This window comes from Ictidomys tridecemlineatus, chromosome 6 (genome assembly GCF_052094955.1).
Source record: "Ictidomys tridecemlineatus isolate mIctTri1 chromosome 6, mIctTri1.hap1, whole genome shotgun sequence".
Classification (NCBI taxonomy): domain Eukaryota; kingdom Metazoa; phylum Chordata; class Mammalia; order Rodentia; family Sciuridae; genus Ictidomys; species Ictidomys tridecemlineatus.
Window position 1 is genome coordinate 123,470,542 of NC_135482.1, and position 23,760 is coordinate 123,494,301.

At 38.1% G+C, this 23,760-nt stretch overlaps 1 protein-coding gene across 3 annotated transcripts in view; it reads left to right on the top strand.

Annotated features, from left to right (window-relative positions):
* The window catches only part of Pspc1 (paraspeckle component 1), a 141,790-nt gene continuing 118,030 nt past the window's right edge, over positions 1 to 23,760 (top strand). For all 3 annotated transcript variants that reach the window (XM_078015726.1, XM_078015725.1, XM_078015727.1), the window contains exons 1-3: positions 1 to 554; positions 10,708 to 11,009; positions 23,277 to 23,372. In XM_078015726.1, coding sequence (XP_077871852.1) covers positions 183 to 554; positions 10,708 to 11,009; positions 23,277 to 23,372 — 770 coding nt within the window. In that variant the 5' untranslated portion in view covers positions 1 to 182. The remainder of the gene's footprint in view (positions 555 to 10,707; positions 11,010 to 23,276; positions 23,373 to 23,760) is intronic.

The following is a 23,760-nucleotide window of genomic DNA, read 5'->3' on the forward strand; positions in this document are numbered from 1 at the left end:
GCTTGTGGCAGCGCCATTTTGAATGTGCGGCTGCCGCGGGCGTTAGTTCGGTAGGCAGGGCTGCGGGCTCCGGCTTCCAGCAGTTTCCTTACTTTCTCTGCTTCGTTTCCATAGATACATGTAGAGACGTATACATACATACATCTAGGCCTGTATCCGGTGTTTGAGGCGAACTCCTTAAGATGATGTTAAGAGGAAACCTGAAGCAAGTGCGCATTGAGAAAAACCCGGCCCGTCTACGCGCGCTTGAATCCGCAGCCGGCGAGAACGAGCCGGTGGCCGCGGCGGCCATGGCGCTGGCGCTGGCGGGAGAGCAGGCACCGCCTGCCCCAGGGCCCCCGGAGGATCACCCGGAGGAAGAGATGGGGTTCACCATTGACATCAAGAGTTTCCTAAAGCCGGGTGAGAAGACGTACACTCAGCGTTGCCGCCTCTTTGTAGGGAATCTGCCCACCGACATCACCGAGGAGGATTTCAAGAGACTCTTCGAGCGCTACGGCGAGCCCAGCGAGGTCTTCATCAACCGGGACCGTGGCTTCGGCTTCATCCGCTTGGTGAGTCCCGGGCCGCCGGCCCAAGGGAACAAAAGGGTGGTGGGATGTCCGCGGGGCTTCGCTTGTCCAGAACGGCCTCTCTGTGGATTGTGACCGCCCGGGTACCCTGCTCGGTGTGGTGGCCTCTGCTTCGCGCCGGTTGGGCTTTGCAGGCCTACTGTCGCGCGCTAGATCATTACGGTCAACCCTGCCTGAACGGGTAGCCTCCGGTACCTGGGGGGATCGGGGTCGCGGGGACCGACGGCGTTTTCGGGTGACAGTTCTTCGAGGCACAAACATGTTGTGAAGAAAATGTATTTGGAACGGAAGCTTCGGTTTGGCCAGAAATTTGGGTTTGAAGGAACAAACGACTTGCTTCTTAAAAAACTTACCCAAAACATCCCTTTGCTTTCAACAAGCCCTGCACGCATTTTACAGCAAACCCCGTTAATACTCACCTCAGTGCAGCCCTCTCTTTACCTTACCCTTGCAGGTGCCTAAACTCTGTACTCGAGTATCACTGTTCCACCTGCAGTGATTGGATAGTATTGAATTGTATTCTAATATTGTTTTTCCACCCGACTTTTGGAGGTTCCTGTGTTTTGGTGGGGGAGGTCGGCCAATATACTACATTATAGTTGACTTATTTGTCCTGCAGTAGGATATTATGTGTCTTGCCCCCTTTAAATCTAAATTTTGAAAAATTTCCCGATAACATGCAAAAATTGTGCCTCCTTCTTATTCTAAAAAGCTTTGACAGTTTGCACTCAGGACAAAGTATTTGTTTTTATTAGGTTTTCCTTTGTTTTGTGGTGAGTTCATCAGTTGCAGTCATACAGCATTATTGTCATTCATATTTAGATACTGTTTTTTCTTCAATCAAAATCTTTTTTAGGAGACATTTTACACATAAGACTTTTTCCTGTTATCTTTCTAGTTAGGCCCTCACTCTAATATTCATTGCAGTTTATGGAAGCAGTCTTATTGGAACTTGAACTTTCAAAATCAATTTCTCTTCATATGTGGACAAAGTAAAACTTAATATGTAGAGAAAATTTATTGTATTCTTAAATACTTTAGTGGCTCCAAGAGAAGATAATTAGTTACAAGATATTAATAAAAAACAATATTTCCTTGGAATTCAAGTAAATAATCAGTACATTTTGAACATATATTTATCTTTTGTATAGTAGAGAAGCAGCCTGTCACTTGGTAAAATTCTTAATGTAAATGCAGAAGTTTGGGGATGTAGCTCTGTAGAGCACTTGCCTAGCATGCCAGAGGCCTTGAGTTCCATCCCCAGCATCACAAAATAAAAAAATGAAGTACTGTAAGCAACTTTTGATAAACTTTCCAAAAGGATTTTATGTAATATTCTCGTGATCCTTAGTCTTTTGCTTGCAGTGTCTTATTCTGAAGTTGATATTTTGGAGGAGGAAGAATGGAAAGGACTACATTTCCCTGTTTTGAAAGCCTTTACAGGACCAATAAATATTTTGACATTGGAAAATCGTTTTGTTTCTTTTTTTTAACTTCTTTTTTACTTTTAGTTGTAGATGGACACAATATCTTTATTTTATTTTTTATTTTTGTAGTGTTGAGGATTGAACCCAGTGCCCCACATATGCAAGGCAAGTGCACTACCAACTGAGTCACAATCCCAGCCCTTCTTTTTGTTGCTTATCTTTTATTAATAATAAACAATTCCTTCCTTCCTTCCTTCCATCAGCACTGCCCAGTAGAACTTTCTGCAATGATATAAAGGCTGTTATATATCTGTACTGTCCAAAAGAGTAGTCACTAGCCACATGTGATTGTTGAGCACTTGAATGAGGCTAGGAGGGCTGGGTAGTGCAGTTTGAATGGTACTGGAAATTGAACCCAGGGGCACTTTACCACTAAGCTATATCCCTATCTCATTTTTAATTTTGATTTTTTTTAATGAACTTAATATTTTTTATCATTATTATTTTTTTTAGTTTTCGGCGGACACAACATCTTTGTATGTGGTGCTAAGGATTGAACACTGGGCCGCATGCATGCCAGGCGATCGAGCTACCCCTTGAGCCACATCCCCAGCCCCCATTTTTAATTTTGAGATCTGGTCTCACTGAATTGATTAGGGCCTCTCTATAATTGTTGAGGCTGGCTTTGAACTTGTGATCTTCCTGCCTCGGCCTCCTCAGTTACTGGGATTACAGGCCTATTCCACTGTCCTGGCTCTTAATTTAAATAGCCAAGTATGGCTAGTGTATGGGCCAGCACAGTTTATTCAATGTACTTTTAGTACTGTTCATTTTTAAAAAAATCTGAGATTAGGAGGTGAGAAGGGTTGCTGTTGACTGCTCTTTTGGAATATACTCCTCCAAACATAGCATACTAAATTTTTTTGCATACAATTAGTAAAGTTTTGTCTGTTGGAAGTCAGGATTTAGTTTATAGAATTTGACTTTATAGATAGCTTTACAGTTTAATGTGAATTCTGTTTGTAAGATGTAAATTTAAAAGGTTTATTTCTGAACTATTATTTTTTCTACTTAGAAAAATCATGTAATGTATACTAGATCTGAATAAACATATGTGACATAGTAGCTTTTTAAAATAAGGGTGTAATTTTTTTAAGCATATAAAGCAAGGTTTATTAAAAAAAGGGGTAACAGACTTTTCCTGGGAGGAAGAAGGGGGCCATAGCTGGTATCCTGGTATCCCCAAGAGTTTAATAACTGGTTTGTTTCTTGAAATAATTTATTCAGTAACTGATCTTTAAGTTACAAATAAACTAGTAGTTGTAGTATTCCAATTCGTAGAAGAAAACATTTTCCGATATGGCATAGGGTCAGCATTGCTAGTATTGAGTGGTGGAGAAACAATTTGTTTCTTACACGTATGTTCCTAATCCAAATTGTTAGCATATGGTACATTAGAGATGAAATAGATTGTTTTAGACATATTTTATTGTGGAATTTTAGATTTTGGTATTTATTGATAATTTTAAACTGGATAGATCTGAAAAGTTGTACATTTGTTTTTTAAAGTTATACATTTTAAAGTTTTTTGTTTCTTTTTTTTTTTTTTTTTGCACATTTTAAAGTTAATTTTTTGCTTCTTTTTTTTCCATAAAGTGTTGGGACTTTTTAATTACCTCGCCCTAAACTCTATAGTGATGCTCTAACACAGCCTGGTTGAAGAAGGCAACTGAAGTTAGTTTGGTTTACCTAAAACTGATATTAGTTTGGCCTGAACTTTTGTTTTTATCCTAATAAAACAGATTTATCAAATGGTGGTTCTTGACTAGTATATTTATTTATTTAAATTTATTTTTTAGTTTTCAGCAGACACAACATCTTTGTTTGTATGTGGTGCTGAGGATGGAACCCAGCGTCCAGCGCATGCCAGGCGATCACACTACCACTTGAGCCACATCCCCAGCCTAGACTAGTATCTTTAGATCTTTTCCTGGACTAAGCAGAGGCTGCTTAAATTGTTTCCCCCGCAATACGCGCTAGCCTTGGTGACCTTATACCTCCTCAAGTAATCTCACTGTATCTATTAGCTGAGAATCAGTTAAATGTGTGAATACTAGGGCCCCAACACTGATCTACTGAATCAGGAAGTTCTGGGAGTGGGGCCCAAATATCTTGTTTTAAATAGCCCTCTGTGTTATTCTGATGCTTGTCAAGTTTAAGAAGCCAACTTTTCTAGGAAACCACTTAAAGTTAAAAATCAACTGAATTTTCTTTTAGTCAGTCATTAGGTACTTTGCCCCCATCTGCCTCTTTTTTTTTTTTTAGTTATGAAATGATAGATGTTAATATTATAGATTTGTTATATAGAATGTACTTTGTATAATTTTAAGTCATATTGTATTTCAGGAAAGTGTGAGAATGGTAGTCTTTTTCTTTTTTTTTTTTTTTTTTAATTTTTTTGGTGGTACTGGGGATTGGACCCAGGACCTTGTGATGCTAGGCGAGCCCTTTTTCTTTGAATTTATTTTTTTATTTTTATTGGGGATTGAACCCTGGGGCACTTTGCCACTGAGCTGAATCCCCAACCTTTTTTATTTTGACAAGGTTTCATTAAGTTAGTGAGGATCTTACTAAGTTGCTGAGGCTTGCCTCAAACTTTTGATCTTCTTACCTCATCTTCTGGAGTTCCTGGGATTACAGGCATTGCCAAGGTGCCTGGCTCAGGAGAACTCTTATTTTTTCTGTGTGTCTGTGTGTGTGAGAGAGAGAGAGAGAGAGAGAGAGAGAGAGAAAAGACACAAGGACTGGGAATTAAACTCAGGAGTGTCCTGCCATTAAGCTATATCTCCAGTCCTTTTTATTTGTTATTTTGAGACAGGTTTGCCTAAATTGCCTAGGCTGGCCTAAAACATGAAATCCTCTTGTTTCTGCCTTTCAGGTAGCTGGCATTATATGTGTGTGCCACTGTGTCTGTTAGACTTCTGTTGTTGTTTTTTTAATATTTATTTATTTTTAAAATTTTTTTTAGTTGTTGATAAACCTTTATTTATTTATAAACGGTGCTGAGAATTGAACTCAGTGTCTCACACATACCTGGCAAGTGCGCTACCACTGATCCACAGCCCCAGCTCCTAATATTTATTTTTTAGTTGTAGTTAGACACAATACCTTTATTTATTTTTATGTAGTGCTGAGGAATGAATGAACCAGGACCTCTCATGTGCTAGGCAAACACTCTACTGCTGAGCCACAACACCAGGCCTGTTCATTAGACTTGTAATGATAGTACAACATCTTTTCTCTCTAGTATACTTTTAAAAAGATGATTATTATTAACTTGGTGCAATTTTTCTTTTGGTACTGGAGCATAAGCCAGGGGTACGGGGCACTTTACTACTGAATTACACCCCCAGTCCTTTTTTTTTTTAGAGAGAGAGAATTTTAATATTTATTTATTTTTTTTAGTTTTCAGCAGACACAACATCTTTGTTTGTATGTGGTGCTGAGGATCGAACCCGTACGAGCGCGCTACCGCTTGAACCCACATCCCCAGCCTACTCCCAGTCCTTTTAATTTTTTTTGAGATAGGGTCGTCTCCCTAAATTGCGAAGACTAGTCTCAAATTTTTGTCTTCCTGCCTCAGACTCCAAAGTATACTTTGTGTAATTTTTCCATAAAAATCAAATTATATGGCACACATTCATTGTGATTTGATTTTTTAATTTAATGTTATCTTTAACATCTTTTTATGTTGTTAGATTTTCTTTCTCTCTATGGTAAATGGGGATTGAACCCAGGGGCATTCTACCACTGAGTGATGTCTCCAGTCTCAAAATAAAACCTGGCCTTGAATTTGAGATCTTCCTGCCTCAGCCTCCCAAATTGCTAGAATTAACTGGTATGCACCACTGCTCTTGTTATTTCATCAACTTTCTGTTGATTGAGGTCTATTTCTGGTTTGCACCAATGAATTAATTGCCTTCTACTTGTATAACTTGAAACTCCTACAGTGGGGATTTTTAAGCAACTAGTAAATAGTAATAGAAAAATTCATGTGCTTTGGAAAGAGTCTGGAAATAGAAATCATTGGATCATAGTTTGAACAGTCCTAGAGCAGTCATTTAGAATCTTTTGGTAGCCATTTGCAACTTTGTGATTCCTTTTATTCCATCAAGACCCTTTGGTTTTAGAAAGCAGTTGTACCATCTCTACCTAGGTACTGTCTATGCCCTATGCCCTGATTTTGATCTGTTTTCTGTTTTTACATATTTCTTAGAATGTCTGTAATCTTGGCTCAATCTTCTTTCAAATAGCATTGTGCCCTTGGTACTTTGCAATGTTGTATTTTTGTTCTTTTTTCTTTTCTTCCTCTAATTTTTTTTTGTACCAGGGATTTAATCAGGGTTAAGTGGGCACTCAACCACTGAACCACATCCCTGACTCTTTTTATTTTGAGAGATGGTCTCATTAGTTGCTTAGGGCCTTGCTAAGTTGCTGAGGATGACATTGAACTAGTGATCTTCCTTCTTCAGCCTCTTAATTGCTGGCATTACTGGCATGCACCACTGCACCTTGTCTTTCATGCTGTTGCAGTATATTTGAGTTGTTTTTGGGTTTACATGATTATGAATAAAGCCACTATAAAAATTGTGCATAGATTTTTCAATGAACATACAGTTTTATTTCCCTTCACTAAATGGTGGTGAGTGGGCTATTTCAGGTTATATGATTATGTGTATTTTTAAATTCATATTGAAATTTTACTAAAGTGGCTATCTACTTTTTTCTTTCTTTCTTTTTTTTTTTTGGTACTGGGGATTGAATCCAGGGTCCTTAACCACTGAACCACATCCCAGCCCTTTTTTATTTTTATTTATTTTAAAGTTTTCTGTTTTTTTCGTTGTTGACCAACCTTTATTTTATTTATATGTGGTACTGAGAATTGAACACAGTACCTCCACCACTGAATTACAGCCCTAGCCCCTTGTTTTTTTTATTTTTGAGGCAGGGTCTTGCTAAATTGCTAAGAACCTTGCTAAGTTGCTGAGGATGGCCTAAAATTTGAGATCCTCCTGCTTCAGCCTCCTGAGCTGCTGGGATTACAAGCCTTCTAGCAGCTGCTATCCAGTTTTTCAATGCCACCAGCAATTGCTGATTGTTCTCCATCCTCCTCAACACATGGTGTTGTCTTCTACAAAATTTGTCATGTTAAATAAGTGTATTATGATATCTCATTGTGGCTTAAATTTGTATTCCTCTAGTGCCTGATGATGTTGAATATCTTTTTGTTTATTAACCCTATCCATTCTCTTTGGTGAAGTGAATGTTCAAGTCTTACTCATTTGACAATCAGTTATTTTCTTATTAATGTGTTTTAAAAATCATTGTTACAATTTCTTTTTTTATATTTTTTAGTTTTAAGTGGTTATATCTTTATTTTTATGTGGTGTTGAGGATCGAACCCAGTGCTTCACAAATGCTAAGGGAGCACTCTACCACTTGAGCCACAACCCCAGCCCCAAATTTCTTTTTTATGTAAATGTTTTGCAAATATTTTCTTTCCATTTAAAAACAGAGGAACTTCTCCCTCTCCCTCCTTTCTCTCCCTCCCTTCAGTTTATTCAAAGGTGGGAAGCAGCATATGGTAGATTTGTGGAAATTGTGAATTCTGTTTAGGTTCAAATGAGCACCTGTGATCTTGAGCAAGTTACTTAACCTCTGTAGTTCTGTTTCTCTATGTAAAATGGGTATAGAAAAAATACCTACTTTATAAGTTTTTGAGGATAATGAAAGCAATGTATACACATATATACACACATGCACACACTAACTGATTGACTGACTTTGTGGGGGTGGCAGGGAGGTTCTGGGAATCAAATCCAAGGCCTCACACTTGCCAGACAAGCACTTTACCACTAAGCTATACCCCTGGTTTATATGTGTGTGTGTGTGTGTGTGTGTGTGTGTGTGTGTGTATTTTTAAAAACATGAGTATTATTATGTTAGTTCCCAATGGACCTTTATTTTATTTATTTATATGCGGTGCTGAGAATCGAACCTAGTACCTCGTATATGCTAGGCAGGTGCTCTACCATTGAGCCACCCCCTCTGTCTGCTAGAAAGTATAGAACGTGGCCTGATGCAATCGTGTACATCTATAATCCCACTGACTTTGGAGGCCGAGGCAAGAGGATCACTAGTTCAATGTCAGCCTGAGCACCTTAGCAAAGTCCTAAGCAACTTAGTGAGATCTTTTCTCTAATTTAAAAAATATAAAAAGGTTTGGGGTTGTGGCTTTGTAGTTAAGTGCCCCTGGTTTCAATCTCTGGTGCCATAAAAAAAAAAAAAAAAAAAAAAGAGGAAGGAAAGAAAAACAAAAACATACAAGTATTTTATGAAGACAGTAACTTCTAGCTTTTGAGACCATTTTAGAGATTGAATGAAAAAAGCATATCTTTATGACATTTACCAGTTTGTTATCTGTTATCTTAGATACCTGTGTTCTATACTTACTTATTTATGGCCCTGTAGATCCAACCTACTTTCTCACTAATATTAGGCAAGCATTCTATCACTAAATTACACCCATACCCCTATTCTATACCAACTTTGAATTCTCCAAATCAAGGAAGTTCTGTTATCTTGTGTTTTCAGTAATGAGCATTTTTTTCTAATTTAAAAGTGCTTAGTGGGGCTGGGGATGTGGCTCAAGCAGTAGGGCGCTCACCTGGCATGCGTGCGGCCCGGGTTCGATTCTCAGCACCACATACAAACAAAGATGTTGTGTCCCCCGAAAACTAAAAAATAAATACTCTCTCTCTCTCTCTCTCTCTCTCTATCTCTCTCTCTCTCTCTCTCCCCCTCCCCCTTCTCTCCCCCCCTCCCCCCTCTCTCTCTCCCCCCTCCCTCCCTCCCTCTCTCTTTTTTTTTTTTTTTTTTAAAGAGAGAGTGAGAGAGAGGGGGGGACAGAGAGAGAGAGAGAATTTTAACATTTATTTATTTTTTCTTAGTTCTCGGCGGACACAACATCTTTGTTGGTATGTGGTGCTGCTGAGGATCGAACCCGGGCCGCACGCATGCTAGGCGAGCGCGCTACCGCTTGAGCCACATCCCCAGCCCCCTCCCTCTCTCTTAAAAAATAAAAAATAAAAAAATAAAAGTGCTTAGGGAGCTGGGGTAGTGGCTCAGAGGAAGCGTGCTTGCCTTGCATATGTGAGGCACTGGGTTCGATCCTCAGCACCACATACAAATAAAACAAAGGTATGTTGTGTCCACCTACAACTAAAAAATAAATGTTAAAAAATACCTATAAAAAAAGTGCTTAGGCACACTTGTTTGTACAATAGATTTATTACAGCCCACGAATGTGTGTGTTTGCTTCTCTCCGTATGATAGTGAAAAATGTGTAGCTGATGAAGGAGGCGTAGTTAATAAGACCTAATAGTAACTTTTACAGATAATATAAAAAAGTAGAAATAAAAAGAAAAGGAATTTGTTTGTCGAGGAGAGGTGGGAGGCTTTGAAATAACAATATCAAAAACATTGAGGGCACAGGTTGGGGTTGTGTCTCTGGTAGAGCACTTGCCTAGCATGTGTGAAGCACTGGGTTCGATTCCTTGCACTGCAAATAAATAAATAAAATAAAGGTCCATCAACAACTAAAAAAATAAAAAAACTGAGGGCATAGAGAATTATTCTTTCTATGATAGTTCATAGTAAATGGCACTTGGTCTCAAAAAGTAATTATTTGTTTAATATATGTAGGAAGTTTTTTTTTTTTTTTAAACAATATCTTTTTTTTTTGATGGTGGAGTTACTGGGAATTGAACTCAGGACTTGACCACTGAGCCACATCCCCAGCCCTCTTTATATTTTATTCAGAGACAGGGTCTCACTGAGTTGCCCAGCACCTTGCTATTGGGGAGGCTGGCTTTTAACAATATCGTTTTTTTATTCTTACCAGCAGTGCACAATGATCGCAAGTTTTTCTTTCTTTCTTTTTTCTTTTTAGTTGTTGACTAACCTTTATTTTATTTATTTGTTTATATGTGGTGCTGAGAATTGAACCCAGTGCTTCACACATGCTAGGCAAGTGCTCTCCCACTGAGCCACACCCTTGCTCTATGTAGGAGATATTTAAAAGATACTGCTTTGAGTATTTTACAACTATTCATTTATTTATGAGCAATTAATTCTTTTTTTTTTTTAAAGAGAGAGAGAGAGAGGAGAGAGAATTTTAATATTTATTTTTCAGTTTTTGATGGACACAACATGGTTGTTTGTATGTGGTGCTGAGGATCGAACCCGGGCTGCACGCATGCTAGGCAAGCGCGCTACCGCTTGAGCCACATCCCCAGCCCGCAATTAATTAGGACCTTGCTAAGTTGCTGAGGCTGACCTTTAACTTGTGATCCTCTTGCCTCAGCCTCCTGCAGCCTCACTTCTGGAGCTGCTGGAATTATAGGCATGTACCACCATGCCTGGCTATATAATGACCTTTAACAGGACAGTGGGTTGGGATTTTTTACCTAGTGTGCACAATGATCTTTGAATAACTAATAAAAAGCAAGTGATAAGAAAGTAAAAGGAAAATCAAAGTAACCCTGTCAGCCATTTCCTAAAATTACCTAGTTTTCCTTAGAAGCAAGCCACTGTTTTAAATTTTTTTGTTACTATCATCTTTAAAAATGATTTTTCCTCTTATAAAGGAATCCAGAACATTGGCTGAAATTGCAAAAGCAGAGCTGGATGGCACCATTTTGAAGAGTAGACCTCTCCGAATTCGTTTTGCTACACATGGAGCAGCCCTAACGGTCAAGAACCTTTCTCCAGTTGTTTCCAATGAGCTTCTAGAACAAGCATTTTCCCAGTTTGGTCCAGTAGAGAAAGCCGTTGTGGTTGTGGATGATCGTGGTAGAGCTACAGGAAAAGGTTTTGTAGAATTTGCAGCAAAACCTCCTGCACGAAAGGCTCTGGAAAGATGTGGTGATGGGGCGTTCTTGCTAACAACGTAAGTTTTAAATATCTCGTCCTTCTTTTGTCCAGTTACATATGGTCTTCTCTCTGTTCTGGAATTCTGTCTTCCTTTACAATTCATACTGTTTTGGCATACGGTAAGTAGGTATTGAATGAATTATTGATGAATGTGAAAAAGGAATTTTTATGTATTGCTCACTAGGACTTATGAATCATATAAAACAATCCTTTAAGAAATTTTAGCTTTTATTGAGGTATAATTTGAGCCAAATAAGTTTTAACAAATGTTTATAACCATGTAACTACCACTATAATCAAGATATGGAACATTTCCATTGTCCCCCAAAAGTTGCATCGTGCCCCTTTGTACTTACTCTCTACTACTTACCCATGCCCTAAGTAGATATTAATCTTTTCATTACCACAGATAAGTTTAGTCTTTATTAATAGAAATCATGTAGCATGTACTCTTTTGTGTCTGGTTTCTCTTGCTTAGCGTGTTTGTGAGATTTCATCCTTATCAATGTGTGTATAGTATTTTATAGCTGAATTATTATTATATCTAGTTGTCCAGTGACTTATGGGTTGGTGTTTGGCCAACTGTTGTGAATAAAGCCACTATGAATATTTGTGTACAAGTCTTCTTTTGAACATTATGCTTTCATGTGGCTTAGGTATATACTTTGGGGTAAGTTGCTATATGTTCATTTTCCTAAAAAAACTGTTAAAACTAACTGGGTGTGGTGGTGCCTGCCTATAATCCCAGTGGTTTGGGAGTCCAAGGCAAGAGGATCTCAAGTTTGAAGCCAGCCTCAGCAATTTAGCGAGGCCCTAAGCAACTTAGTGAGACCCTATCACAAAATAAAAGAAGGGCGAGGAATATAGCTCAGTGGTTAAGTGTCCCTGAGTTCAGTCCCCTGGTACTCCTCCAGAATCCCCAAAATAAAAAACAAAAACTGACAAAACTGTTTTCTAAGGTGTTTGAATCCCCACCAGCCAAAAATGAGAGGCTCTGGCATTTTTAGTTTCTCTCTTTCTCTCTCTCTCTTTTTTTTTTTTTTGATAGTAGGGATTGAAGGTTGTTTTACCATTGAGCTACATTCCTAGTCCTTTTTAAATTTTTTTAACATCTTTAAAAAATTTTTGAGACAAAGCCTTGCTAAATTACTGAGAGTCTTCTTGCTATACTTCTGCCTCCTCCAGTCTCTGGGCATTTTTAATCTTAGATATTCTAGTGAATATAGTAGTATCTCATTGTGTTTAAAATTTTATTTTCCTGATGGCTAACGATAAGCATCTTTTTTATATGCTTTTTGGCAAGTTATATATCCATGAAGTATCTGAAATGTTTTGGCCATTTTCTAATTGAGTGATTTGTCTTTTTACTAAATTATCTATTTTAGGTACATGTCTGTGGGAGGCCAACCTTATGGGTGACTGAGTTACACTCCCCGGCTGGGTGCTGAGGCGCTCAGTCACAGAAATGAGTGTGTCTTGCTGTAGCCCCATGGGTGAAGCTATGCTCACCTGTTCCTTTGTAATATAACCCCTTGCCCTGTTTAGGATAGAATCTTCCATGGAAGTGCCTTGTGTGTGGCCTACTGAGGCTCAGTCAACCTGCTGACAGTGGACTTTATGAAGATACTCAGCCCCCTGAAACCTGACCCCTTGCCTCATTTGAATAGCTTCCCTCAATAAAAGGGGTCAGCATGTGCTCTCTCTCTCTCTTTCTGAGGACCCTTAAGGTCAGAGGAGCCGTCACAGCGACCCCAAAGAAAAAGGTATTTGTGTCTCTTGTGTGGTTATTTCGTGCGTCCCAGTTAGCCCAGTTTAACTGGAGTGACCCCTGAGCCTTTTAGTCGTGAGAACAGAAACCCGGCACATGTCTATATTATGAATATGTCTCTTTGTGGCTTTCCTTTTTTTTTTAGTACTGGAGATTGAATCTAGGCTTTCATGTGTCCTAGGCAAGTGATCTACCATTGAGCCTCATTCCTGAGCCCTGTGGCTTGCTTTTTAATTTTCTTAACGTGATTTCCAAAGAGCAGAAGTTTTTGTATTTTGTGAAGTACAGTTGAAAAGGTTATAGTTGCATTTTTGTCAAAATTGGAAATCGGGGGCGGGGGGAGGGGGAAGAAAAGGTCTGGGGGTGTTGCTCAGTAGTAGAGTACTTACCTGGCATGCCTGAATCTATTTTCCTTTCTGTTCTGTTTATCACTGTATCTGCTCTAAAGCTACTTAGTTAATTACCTAATTTATTTTAAGCTTTGAGAAATTAGAGAGTGTAAATCATCTAACTTTTCTTTTGAAACTGGGGATTGAACTCTTAGCATTCTGCTGCTGAGCTACATCCCTAGCCCTTTTTATTATTTTATTTTAAGACACGGTCTGTCTACATTGCCCAGGCTGGCTTGGAGCTTGTGATTCTCCTCATTCAGCCACTTGAGTAACTGGGATTACAGATGTAAGCCCACCCGTGTCCAATCAACTTCACTCTTTTTTCAAAACTGTTCTATGACGGATTCTTTGTTTTTTAAATTTAGCTTATTTTAATTTTTTTGGTACTGGGGATTGAACCCAGAAGCTCTTCACCACTGAGCTATATTCCTAGCACTTAATTGTTTTTTATTTTGAGATAAGATCTCACTAAATTGCTTGGGGCCTCACTAAATTTCTAAGGGTGACCTCAAATTAGGGATTTTCTTGCCTCAGAGCTTCCTGTACCACTGGGATTGTGGGTATGTGCACACCTGGCAGATTTTTGTATTTCTTTATCATGTGGTGCGGTCAGCCATCGGTTGTGAAATATTCAAATATTTTAGGGTGTGGGAAATTGAATTTAAAATAATATTTCTTTGGTCTTTAGAGGTTTGGATATTTGTAAAACATTTTTCACTCTGTTTTTTACTGTTTAGCATTCATGCTAAAATTGAAATTCATAGTAGTTTTGCTGCTTTACAGCACAGCCAGCTTGTTCTGGTATCAGCCTCTGGTCTTACTGTTTTTGCTTAGAGAACTTTCTTCCCTTACTAGGATAAACCTCATTTTCGTTTTTTTTTTTTTTTGGTACCGGGAACTGAACTCAGGGGCGCTTAATCACTGAGCCACATCCCCACTCTTTTTTGTATTATACTTAAAGACAGTTTCACAGAGTTGCTCAGGGCCTTGCTAAATTGCTGAGGCTGGTTTTGAACTTGTGATTCTTCTGCCTCAGCCTTCAAAGTCTGTGGGATTAGAGACGTGTGCCACTGCGCCTGGCTCCATTTTTTTCCTACTTTGCAAAAATTAGTTCTCTTTACAGAAGAGGCTGGCCTTGAAATTGACATTCTCCTGTCTCAGCCTCCCAAATTGCTGGGATTACTGGAATGTGAAACTGGCCAGCTCATCCTATTTTAAAGTAACCATCCTCTGTACCATCACTTAGGATTCACTCCTCATTTTAGTTCTCTTCATAGTGCCCATGCTTTAATTTGTATGTCTTTCTTTTTTAATATTTATTTTTTAGTTGTAGCTGGACACAATATTTTTTATATGGTGCTGAGGATCGAACTCGGCCTCATACGTGCTGTGTGAGTGCTATACTGCTAAGCCACAATGCCAGCCTCTAATTTGTATATCTTTCTCTGCAAATAGAATGTAAGCTCCATGAAGGCAGGGGTTTGTTTTGTTCCAATTCTGTAATCCCAGCACCTGTGTTGTGTTTCATTTTAATTTTATTTTGCAGTGTGGGAACAACACCTATACTCTAATGATACCTGGTCACATAGTAGGCTTGTGGTAATTATTTCATGAATGAATGAAGGAATGGGCAAGACATTTCTTGAAATGGGAGAAGCATGTGATTTGTATTTTTTTCTATTGCAAGCTTTGATGAATTGGTGTTTTTTAAAGTGATAGCCACACTGGTAAATATTTAACAAGTTCTCATAAGTAGCTTTTAAATATTTTAAAGAACAGTTTTTTTTGGGGGGAGGCGGGGTACCAGGGATTGAATCCAGGGGCACTCTGCCACTGAGCCTCATCTTCAGCTGTTTTGTATTTTATTTAGAAGGGTCTCACTGAGTTGCTTAGTGCCTTGCAGTTGCTGAGGCTGGCTTTGAGCCTGCGATCCTCGTGTCTCAGCCTCCTGAGCTGCTGGGATTATAGGTGTGTGCCATCGCACTCAACTTGAAGAATGGTTTTGAGGGAATTGGCAAGGTGTTGAACATTTTATTATCTGAGAGATATTTCATAATCATGGTTTCTTGGATTTTTGCTGTAATACTGGTTATTATTTGTCCTATTTTTCATGTGAACAAATTGACCCAGAAATGTAAAGTTATATGCTTAAAGTTGTATAGCAGTTAGTTGTAGTAAGTTGAATTATAGCTGTAATAAGTTTAGTCTGGTATCAGGTCCCTTGTTTTTTATGTTGTGGGGTGATTGATGCTGCCTGCAGATTCTCTTTGCTTAGGAGCTTTGCATCTCAGAGAATTCAGAATGCTCTTCTCTTCTGCTGTTTGCATGGTAGTGCCAGCTAAAATATGTGGTGGAGAGGAAGTCTTTTGACTGTCTTGTCTAAACTGTAGTCCCTCTGTTGTTCTCATTCTTATTCTAAATTTTTTTTTTTTTTGGACACTGGAGAGCACTCAGCCACTAAGCCACTTCTCCGGCCTTATTTTGTGTTTTATTTAGAGACAGGGTCTCACTGAGTTGCTTAGTGCCTCACCCTTGCTGTGGCTGGCTTTGAACTCAAGGTCCTCCTGTCTCAGCCTCCGAAGCCACCGTGATTACAGATGTGCGCCACTGTGCCTGGCCTTGTTCTAGTTTTGTGGTAAGGATTAAACCTAAGCTCTTGTGCATAATAGGCAAATGCTCTACTACTGAGCATACCTCTAATCCTCCTGTTATTTTCTTTTTTTTAATATATTTTTTATTTGTAATTAGACACAATACCTTTATTTATTTATTTATTTTTATGTGATGCTGAGAATCAAACCCAGTGACTCGAATGTGCTAGACAAGTGCTACTGCTGAGCCACAATCCCAGACCCTTTCCTGTTACTGTCTATGACAGCATTCTAGTTTGTTCCATTCTAGCTCATAATTTGAGTAGTATTATCTTTTTTCTTAGTCTGAAGATTTTAGGGACTGTTTTGTTTAGCTTTGTTTGTAGTCTTGGTTCTTATGAGGCAATCAAATGTTTATTGACTGATAGCTGCATTACTTCTGAAAGTCTTTTGAGTAAATTGCTCAGGAGTGATACCATAGGGGCTTATAATCTAAATATTTTTCCCCCCATTACTGGGGATCAAACCCAGAGCTTTTCATGTGCTAGGCAAGTGTTCTACTACTGAGCTACATCTCCAACCCTGTAAATATCTTGTAAGATCAAAATTTTTCTTGAAATTATCTTCAGAGGCAGTTGGCATACTGAACACCTGTAATTCCAGCTACTTGGGAGGCTGAGGCAGGAGGATTACAAGTTTGAGGCCAGGCTGGGCAACTTTGTGAGACCCTGTCTCAAAATAAAAATAAAAAGGACTGGGAATATTGCTTAGTGGTAGAATGTCTCTGGGTTCAATTCTTAGTATCAAGAAGAAAAAAAAAGAAGAAAGGAAAATCTTTAAATTTGCCATAAAATGCTACATATTATACATGGTGTTGGATAAACAACATAATATATTGTACAAAAGTATGTATAAATTGCATTCTTATGCTATTTTGAAATTACAAAAGAGGCAAAAAAAAAGTGAGAAAGGGAAAATTAAAAACCTACATATAATAGTGCTATGCCTGCATCTTTATTTTTTGGTATTGAAGATTTAACCCAGGGACATATTACTCCTGAGCTATATATGCAGCTGTCTGTCTGTCTATATATCTATTCATCTGGTAGAGAGATTGAACCCAGGGATGCTTAACCACATTCCCAGCCCTTTTTACTTTTTATTTTGAGACAGGGTATCACTAAATTGCTGAGGCTGGCCTTGAACTTGGTGATTCTCATGCCTGAGCCTCCTGAGTTGGCTGGGATTATAGGCATACAGCCCTTTTAATTTTGAAACAGGGTCATGCTATGTTGCCCAGACTGGCCTTGAACTTGCAGTTCTCTTGACTCAGCCTCCTGAGTAGCTGATATTACAGGCTCATGCCACCATGCACAGCTATCATTTTAGTTCTGACTTCTTCTAATGGTTTTGGACAAATATAAATTAATAGAGAATTGATCAGATCAGTTAAAATGCATTTACTGTGGATTGTTATGTAGTTATTTCCCAAAGGGAATTATTACATAATAGTAGAAGTATATATTATGATGCTCAATAGTTTTTGTTATTTATTTTTAGATTTAGTGCTGCTGGCCATGAAACCTGGGGCCTCATGTATGCTGTGCAAGTTTACTGCCACGAACGACATCACTGGCCCAATAAGAGTTTTGTTGATTTTGGTACTGGGAATTGAACCCAAGGATGCTTTACCACTGACTATATCCCTAGTCCTTTTTGTTTTTTATTTTGAAACAGGCTTTACTAAATTACTTGAATTTAGGATCCTTCTGTGTCAGCTTCTACTAATTTTATTAGTCACTGGGATTATTGGTGTTTACCATCACTCCTGGCAAATAGTTTTTTGTTTGTTTGGCTTTTTTTTGGCGGGGGAGATACCTTGGATTGAACTCGGGGGCACTCAACCACTGAGCCACATGTCCTCACTGAGTTGCTTAGTGCCTTGCTAATTGCTGAGGCTGGCTTTGAACTCTGTCTCTTGAGCCACTGGGATTACAGGCATGTGCCACTGCACCCAGCCTTGTTTGTGTTTTTAAAGGGAGGATATATCATACAGACAGAAAGTGGATCAGGGCAAGTGAAATAGAGAAATGACTGCTAATTATGTTCAGGTTTTCTTTTCTCAGTGATGAAAATCTTACGGAATTAGATTGTGGTGATGGTTGCATATAAATTACTGAGTTGTATGCTTTAAAAGAGTATATTTTGAACTTGTTTTAATTCTTTTCTGAATTTTAATGGTGTTTAAGTTTTGTAGTGTGTCCACAAAATTTCAAACAAAACTAAACAAATTACAACTCAGTTGATTATGATAGGGCATTCTACTATGCACAGATGTTATTTATCAACTGCTTGTTTTTTTTCATCTCTTTGCAGTGTGGGGATTAAACCAAAGAACTCTTGCATGTTCATTTTTTGCTTATTTTTCTATAAAGCAATTTATCAAGAAAAAATTAAAAATGGAAGTGTATAGATATTTCTTATAGATAACATATATCTATAAGACTAGATATATGCTGTTTTCAAATATTATGCTAAATAGAAAAAAGACTGGAAATAAAAGTGTGAAAATGACAGTAGAAGTTATATTTGGTTAGTGTGTTTACAGGTGTATCATGAGGACTCCCAAGAATACCTCCAGATTTGGCAGATCACTGTAAGGATCAAGAGGCTGTAGCATCTGTGCAATACTTTAAGATTTATTATACTGAAAGTACACAAAATAAGCAAATAAGCAAAAGGGAAAAGTAGCATGGAGTATGGTCGGTTGGAAACTAGTGTATACTTCCAAGAGTCCTTCCATTAGATTCATACAGGATGTTTCTAACTCATCTAAGCAAGAAATGATGTGTTATCTACCAGAAAAATTAACCTGAGCCTTGGAGTGCAGGGGAGTGTGTGTGTGTGTGTGTGTGTGTTTGTGTGTGTGTGTAGGGTGGTGGGGTCAGTCATCAAATTTACCAGAAGTTTATGTTCACAAACTATTGTTCTAATAACTTAGGCACTGATAAGCAGCCTTATCAATTAGGGTGATAGACTAGCAGTGTTAGACTTGCCTTTTTAACTCATTTCTGTACACATGTGATATACTAATTGCCGCAGTCTGGCTGGGCACAAATCACCCAAGCAGGAACAAACTTTATTTCTCCCCCGAAACTCCCCGGAAAGCTACCCATGTGGCCCTTCCAGGAACCCCACACACCAACTGGAACTCCCTCCACCAGAACTTCACCAACCAAGCAAATTCCCCAGGAATCCCTGCTATAGCTCCAAAGTAGCGGACAGCAGGGGTCTATATACAATTGAATACACAGCCTGTTTCATTCCAGCTCGCCTCTCAAACATTACTTCTGGCAAAATGCCAGGGGTCATTCGGACTGGGCTGTGGCTCTCAACAGTAATAGCTTTTGCATACTACTCATTTGAAAGAGATTACTTTTCCATCATTTTATTACTTTGTTATGTCTTCCTATGTTAAATGAGATTTCTCCTAGATTTTAAAATTCCTTTAATAAAAATACCATTGTGATACCTATTTTTTTCTTTTCAACAATTGTTTGGCTTGTGTTTTACCTCTGAGCTATATTCCCAACCTTTTTGTTTTTAATTTTTTTGAGACAGTCTTGCTCATTGTTTAGAGCCTTGCTGAGTTGCTAAGACTGGCCTTGATTTACCATCCTTCTGCCTCTGCTTCAGCTTTCAAGCCACTGGGATTATAGGCATGTGCCATTGTGCTCAGCTGTAATATTTCTTTCACTTGTATATTGGAAATTTGAGGATTATTTAGAAAAACCTGCTGGTAGTGGAAGTGTAAATTGCTACTTAACCTTTCTAGAAAAGCAGCTTTAACCTTTGGGATACTATCATTCTCAGTTAGACCCGATATTTTTTAGCAGTCCCAATTATCTGTTAAATTTTAGTATGTGGTCAGTTATTTTGTAAATGTCTTCAAAAGAACAAAAAGAAGATTAAAAAATATTAGAAGAATCCCCCCCTTTAAAATCACCATATTGGTCTATTGGGTCACTATATAAATTTAAGATAACATTATCAAAATATTTTTTATTTTTCCTTTGTCAAACATTTGGTTATTTTGTCTTGCTAAAGCTTATTTTATCATAACTCTTTAGTTATTCCCAACTATGCTAATAAAGAATAATATAGAAAAAAAACCCCACAAAATGGTAAAGTAAAAGACATCTCTTTTTAAAAATTATATCATCAAAATACTCTACCACCTTTTTTGATGGTGTTTTACCACTGAGCTACATTCCCAGACTTTTTTCTTTTTTCTTTTTGGTGGTGCTGGGGATTAGAACCCAGGGTCTTGTGCACGAGAGGCAAGCCCTCTACCAACTGAGCTACATACATCCCCAGCCCCAAACTTTTTGTTTTTATTTTTTGAGACCGTCTTGCTCATTATTTGGGGCCTTGGTATGTTGTTAAGACTGGCCTTGGTAGTACTGGTTATTGAACCTAGAGCCTTGGGCATGCTAGCCAAGCACCATACCATTGAGGACCACCTATAGCCCTGTATCATCCTTCTTTCTTTTTAGTAGGTTTTTTTAGTTGTAGAAGGACACAACACCTTTATTTATTTATCGTGGTGCTGAGGACTGAACCCATTGCCTTACATGTGCTTTTGTAGGCAAGTGGTCCACCACTGAACCACAATCTCAGTCCCCTGCATCATCTTTTAAGTCACTCTCACAACATAGAGGTCCTTTCCAAATGATGGTATTTCATGGGATTTTCTTATACAAAACTTAAATTCTTATTTAAATGAAACATTTTCAAGATGATTATTCTAGTGACAAAATGGGGGAAATATTAGAGTTTAAGATTTAAAACCTTTGTGAATACTGAGAGATGAAAGTGAAATTAAAAAGATGGGCGAAAGTGGAGTGGGGTGGTGCACACCTATAATCTCAGCTACTTGGGAAGCTGAGGAAGGATTATTGCAAGTTTGAGGCTAGCCTGGACAATTTAGTGAGGCCCTGTCTCAAATTAAAAAATAAAGAGTATTGGGAGTGTGTGTGTGTCTGTCTATGGATGTAGCTTAGTGGTAGAGTATAAGTGGGTTTGATTCCTAGTACTTCAAAAAAAATAAAATGAGAAAATGGACAAAGGATGATTCTAAAGAATAGTAGGTACAGTGAAATCACAGATGTTACTATTTTCACATATGTCCTAATTTAACAAAAATAAGACACAGTCCTTAAGTACTTCCCTTCTGTGTGCCACACATTCCTATATTTCTCACTTTTGTTATATAATGGATAAAGGTGATTGTGACTGATTTTTGCACGCTTGTTCATGTCTCTTTAGAAGTAGAATTGCAGGAACAAGGTAATATAAAAGGAGGGGCTCTGAGAGTATACACATTTGTGTTTGTTTCTTGCAAGAAGACTCTTACTTCCTTTCTCCCCAAATGTTTTTAAGAATCATCTAGTGGCAAGTGGGTGTGTTTTCACAAAACTGTAATCCCAGTGGCTTGGGAGGCTGAGACAGGAGGATGAGAGAGTTCAAACCCAGTCTCAGGAATTTATCGAGGCCTTAAGCCACTTGGTGAAACCCTGTCTCTAAAAAATTATAAAAAATGGCTGGGGGTGTGGTTCAGTGGTTAAGTGCCCCTGAGTTCAATCACTGACACCAAAAAAAAAAAAAAAAAAAAAGGAATTAGCTAATGGTCCATGTTATAGTTAAAATACCTGATATGTTTCAGAGTATAAAGATGTCATTATTTTTCTCCTAACCTTGTTTACCATTTTCCTGTTTTCATGTAAAAATCTTGTCATTTTCAAGTAATTGTCATGTTTTCTGAGACAAGTGGTCTGCTTAGTAATTTTCCTTCCTGAGTATCTTTTGAATTTTGAGGAATAGCCTTGTGTTATTGAAGGGATATGCATGTTCTATCTTTGTTGACCTTTACTCACCTGGAGCTCTTTTTTTTCTGGTTTTATTGCTATTCTTATGTTTACTGTCCTGCCCTAGTTTCCAGTGGGTAAATTCTCCACTTAATGCATCATCTTCATTTTGGCCCTGGGCCCCTTTGAGTCCTCTTAGAAGTAACAAAATTCAAATCTCTTTTCTTTTGTGTTCTTACTTAGCTTATTTGAGGTCTCTATAATTACATTCCATAATATCCCATACCTGATTTTAATTCTTTCTTAAAAGGTTTCCACTAGCTCAGATACAATTTTTTAAAAACAATTTTGTATACTTTTCTCTGGTTTAGGATCTTGTTTATGTGTTAAACAGAAGCTTTGGGTTCCAAAAATCCCCTTCCCCATTTCTAGCTCTTCTGGTAGCACTTTAACAATCAAACATATTTCTCTCTGAAGCATCATTTTTTGAAGGCAGAGTAAGTAGATTTTACTGTTGTGTGCATGGTGAGCTGATAGCAAAAAAAAATTAATATCAGTATAACATCATAACTCTTCCTTCCTCCTCTTACTTAGAAAAATATTAAAAAAGAGAATGTTTTTCTAGTCACATCTTTTAGTCTACACTCTTGTCTCTTGTCTTTTGCATCTCCTACTTTTGTTTGATACCTTTAGGTGTCATTTTAGGCTTTAGCTTTTATTTGGGGCATGGGGTACAGGAGATTGAACTCAGGGTACTCAACCACTGAGCCACATCCCTAGCCCTATTTTGTATTTTATTTAGAGATAGGGTCTCACTGAGTTGCTTAGTACCTTGTTGTTGCTGAGGCTGGTTTTGAATTTGTAATCCTCCTGCCTCAGTTTCCAGAGCTGCTGGGATTATAGGTGTGTGCCACTGGGCCCAACAGGCTTTAGCAGTTTTTTAAGAAAGATTTTTTCCTCACCCTGAACGACACTGGTAGACTGGGATATAGGTAGATGTGGGTAGAGATGCATGGTTTGAAGTGATGGGACATGGGAATGATAAGGGCCACATAACATAAAACATAGGTCAGGTATGCATTATTTTTCATTGTGCTTTATAAAAGTGAACTACAGTGGTTCTGCTGATAATTGATAATTTATATACTCGTATTTTCTGGCTTTGACACTCACCTTTATCTGGCTAGCAAATATTTATTGACTGATTTTATGACAAGATATGCTACTTTAAAAAAAAAAATCTTTATTTTTATGTGGTGCTGAGGATCAATCCCAGGGCCTCGCACGTGCTAAGCGAGTGCTCTACTGCTGAGCTACAACTCCAGCCCAAGATATGCTACTTCTGACATATTCTCAACTGAGATATTTTCCAATCATTATTTTATTTATTTATTTTTTGGTATTGGTCATTGAACTCAAGGGCACTCAACCACTGAGTCACATCCCCTGCCCTATTTTGTATTTTATTTATTTGCTTAATGCTTTGCCATTGCTAAGACTGGCTTTGAACTCGTTATCCTCCTGTCTCAGCCTCCCAAGCCACTGGGAATACAGGCGTGAGACATCTCGCCCAGCTCCAAGCATATATATTTATTATAAAAAGTTTCTAGAATGGTGTTGAAAGTAGGCATTATGTTAATATTTATTAATTCTTTATATATCCAGTACTCCTCGTCCAGTCATTGTGGAGCCCATGGAGCAGTTTGATGATGAAGATGGCTTGCCAGAGAAGCTAATGCAGAAAACTCAGCAATATCATAAGTAAGATTTTAATAATAAAGATATTTTAGATATGTGCTGTCAGGGGTGTTTATTTTATCATATTTACTGTCTAGTACTATTGGGTTATACGATATTCTGTGTAGTCATACAATCTGGTTAATAGAGTAATCTGGTTTATGTTGAATGCTAGTTGTCTTTTTGTGTGTGAAACATTAATTTTACTTAGAATAATCTTTCCTTTTATACTGTGGTAGAGGTAGGTGGTTAGGAGGAGACATGCTAAAGAAAAATGAAATCTAGATAATGTGAAAATATATCTTCAGTTAGTATGCTTCAGGTGTATTTAAGTAGAAAGAAGACTTTTGGGTGGGTAGGGAGTAGTGTTGGGAGGTCAAATATCCTGGCACAGAGGAAGAACTATTTTACA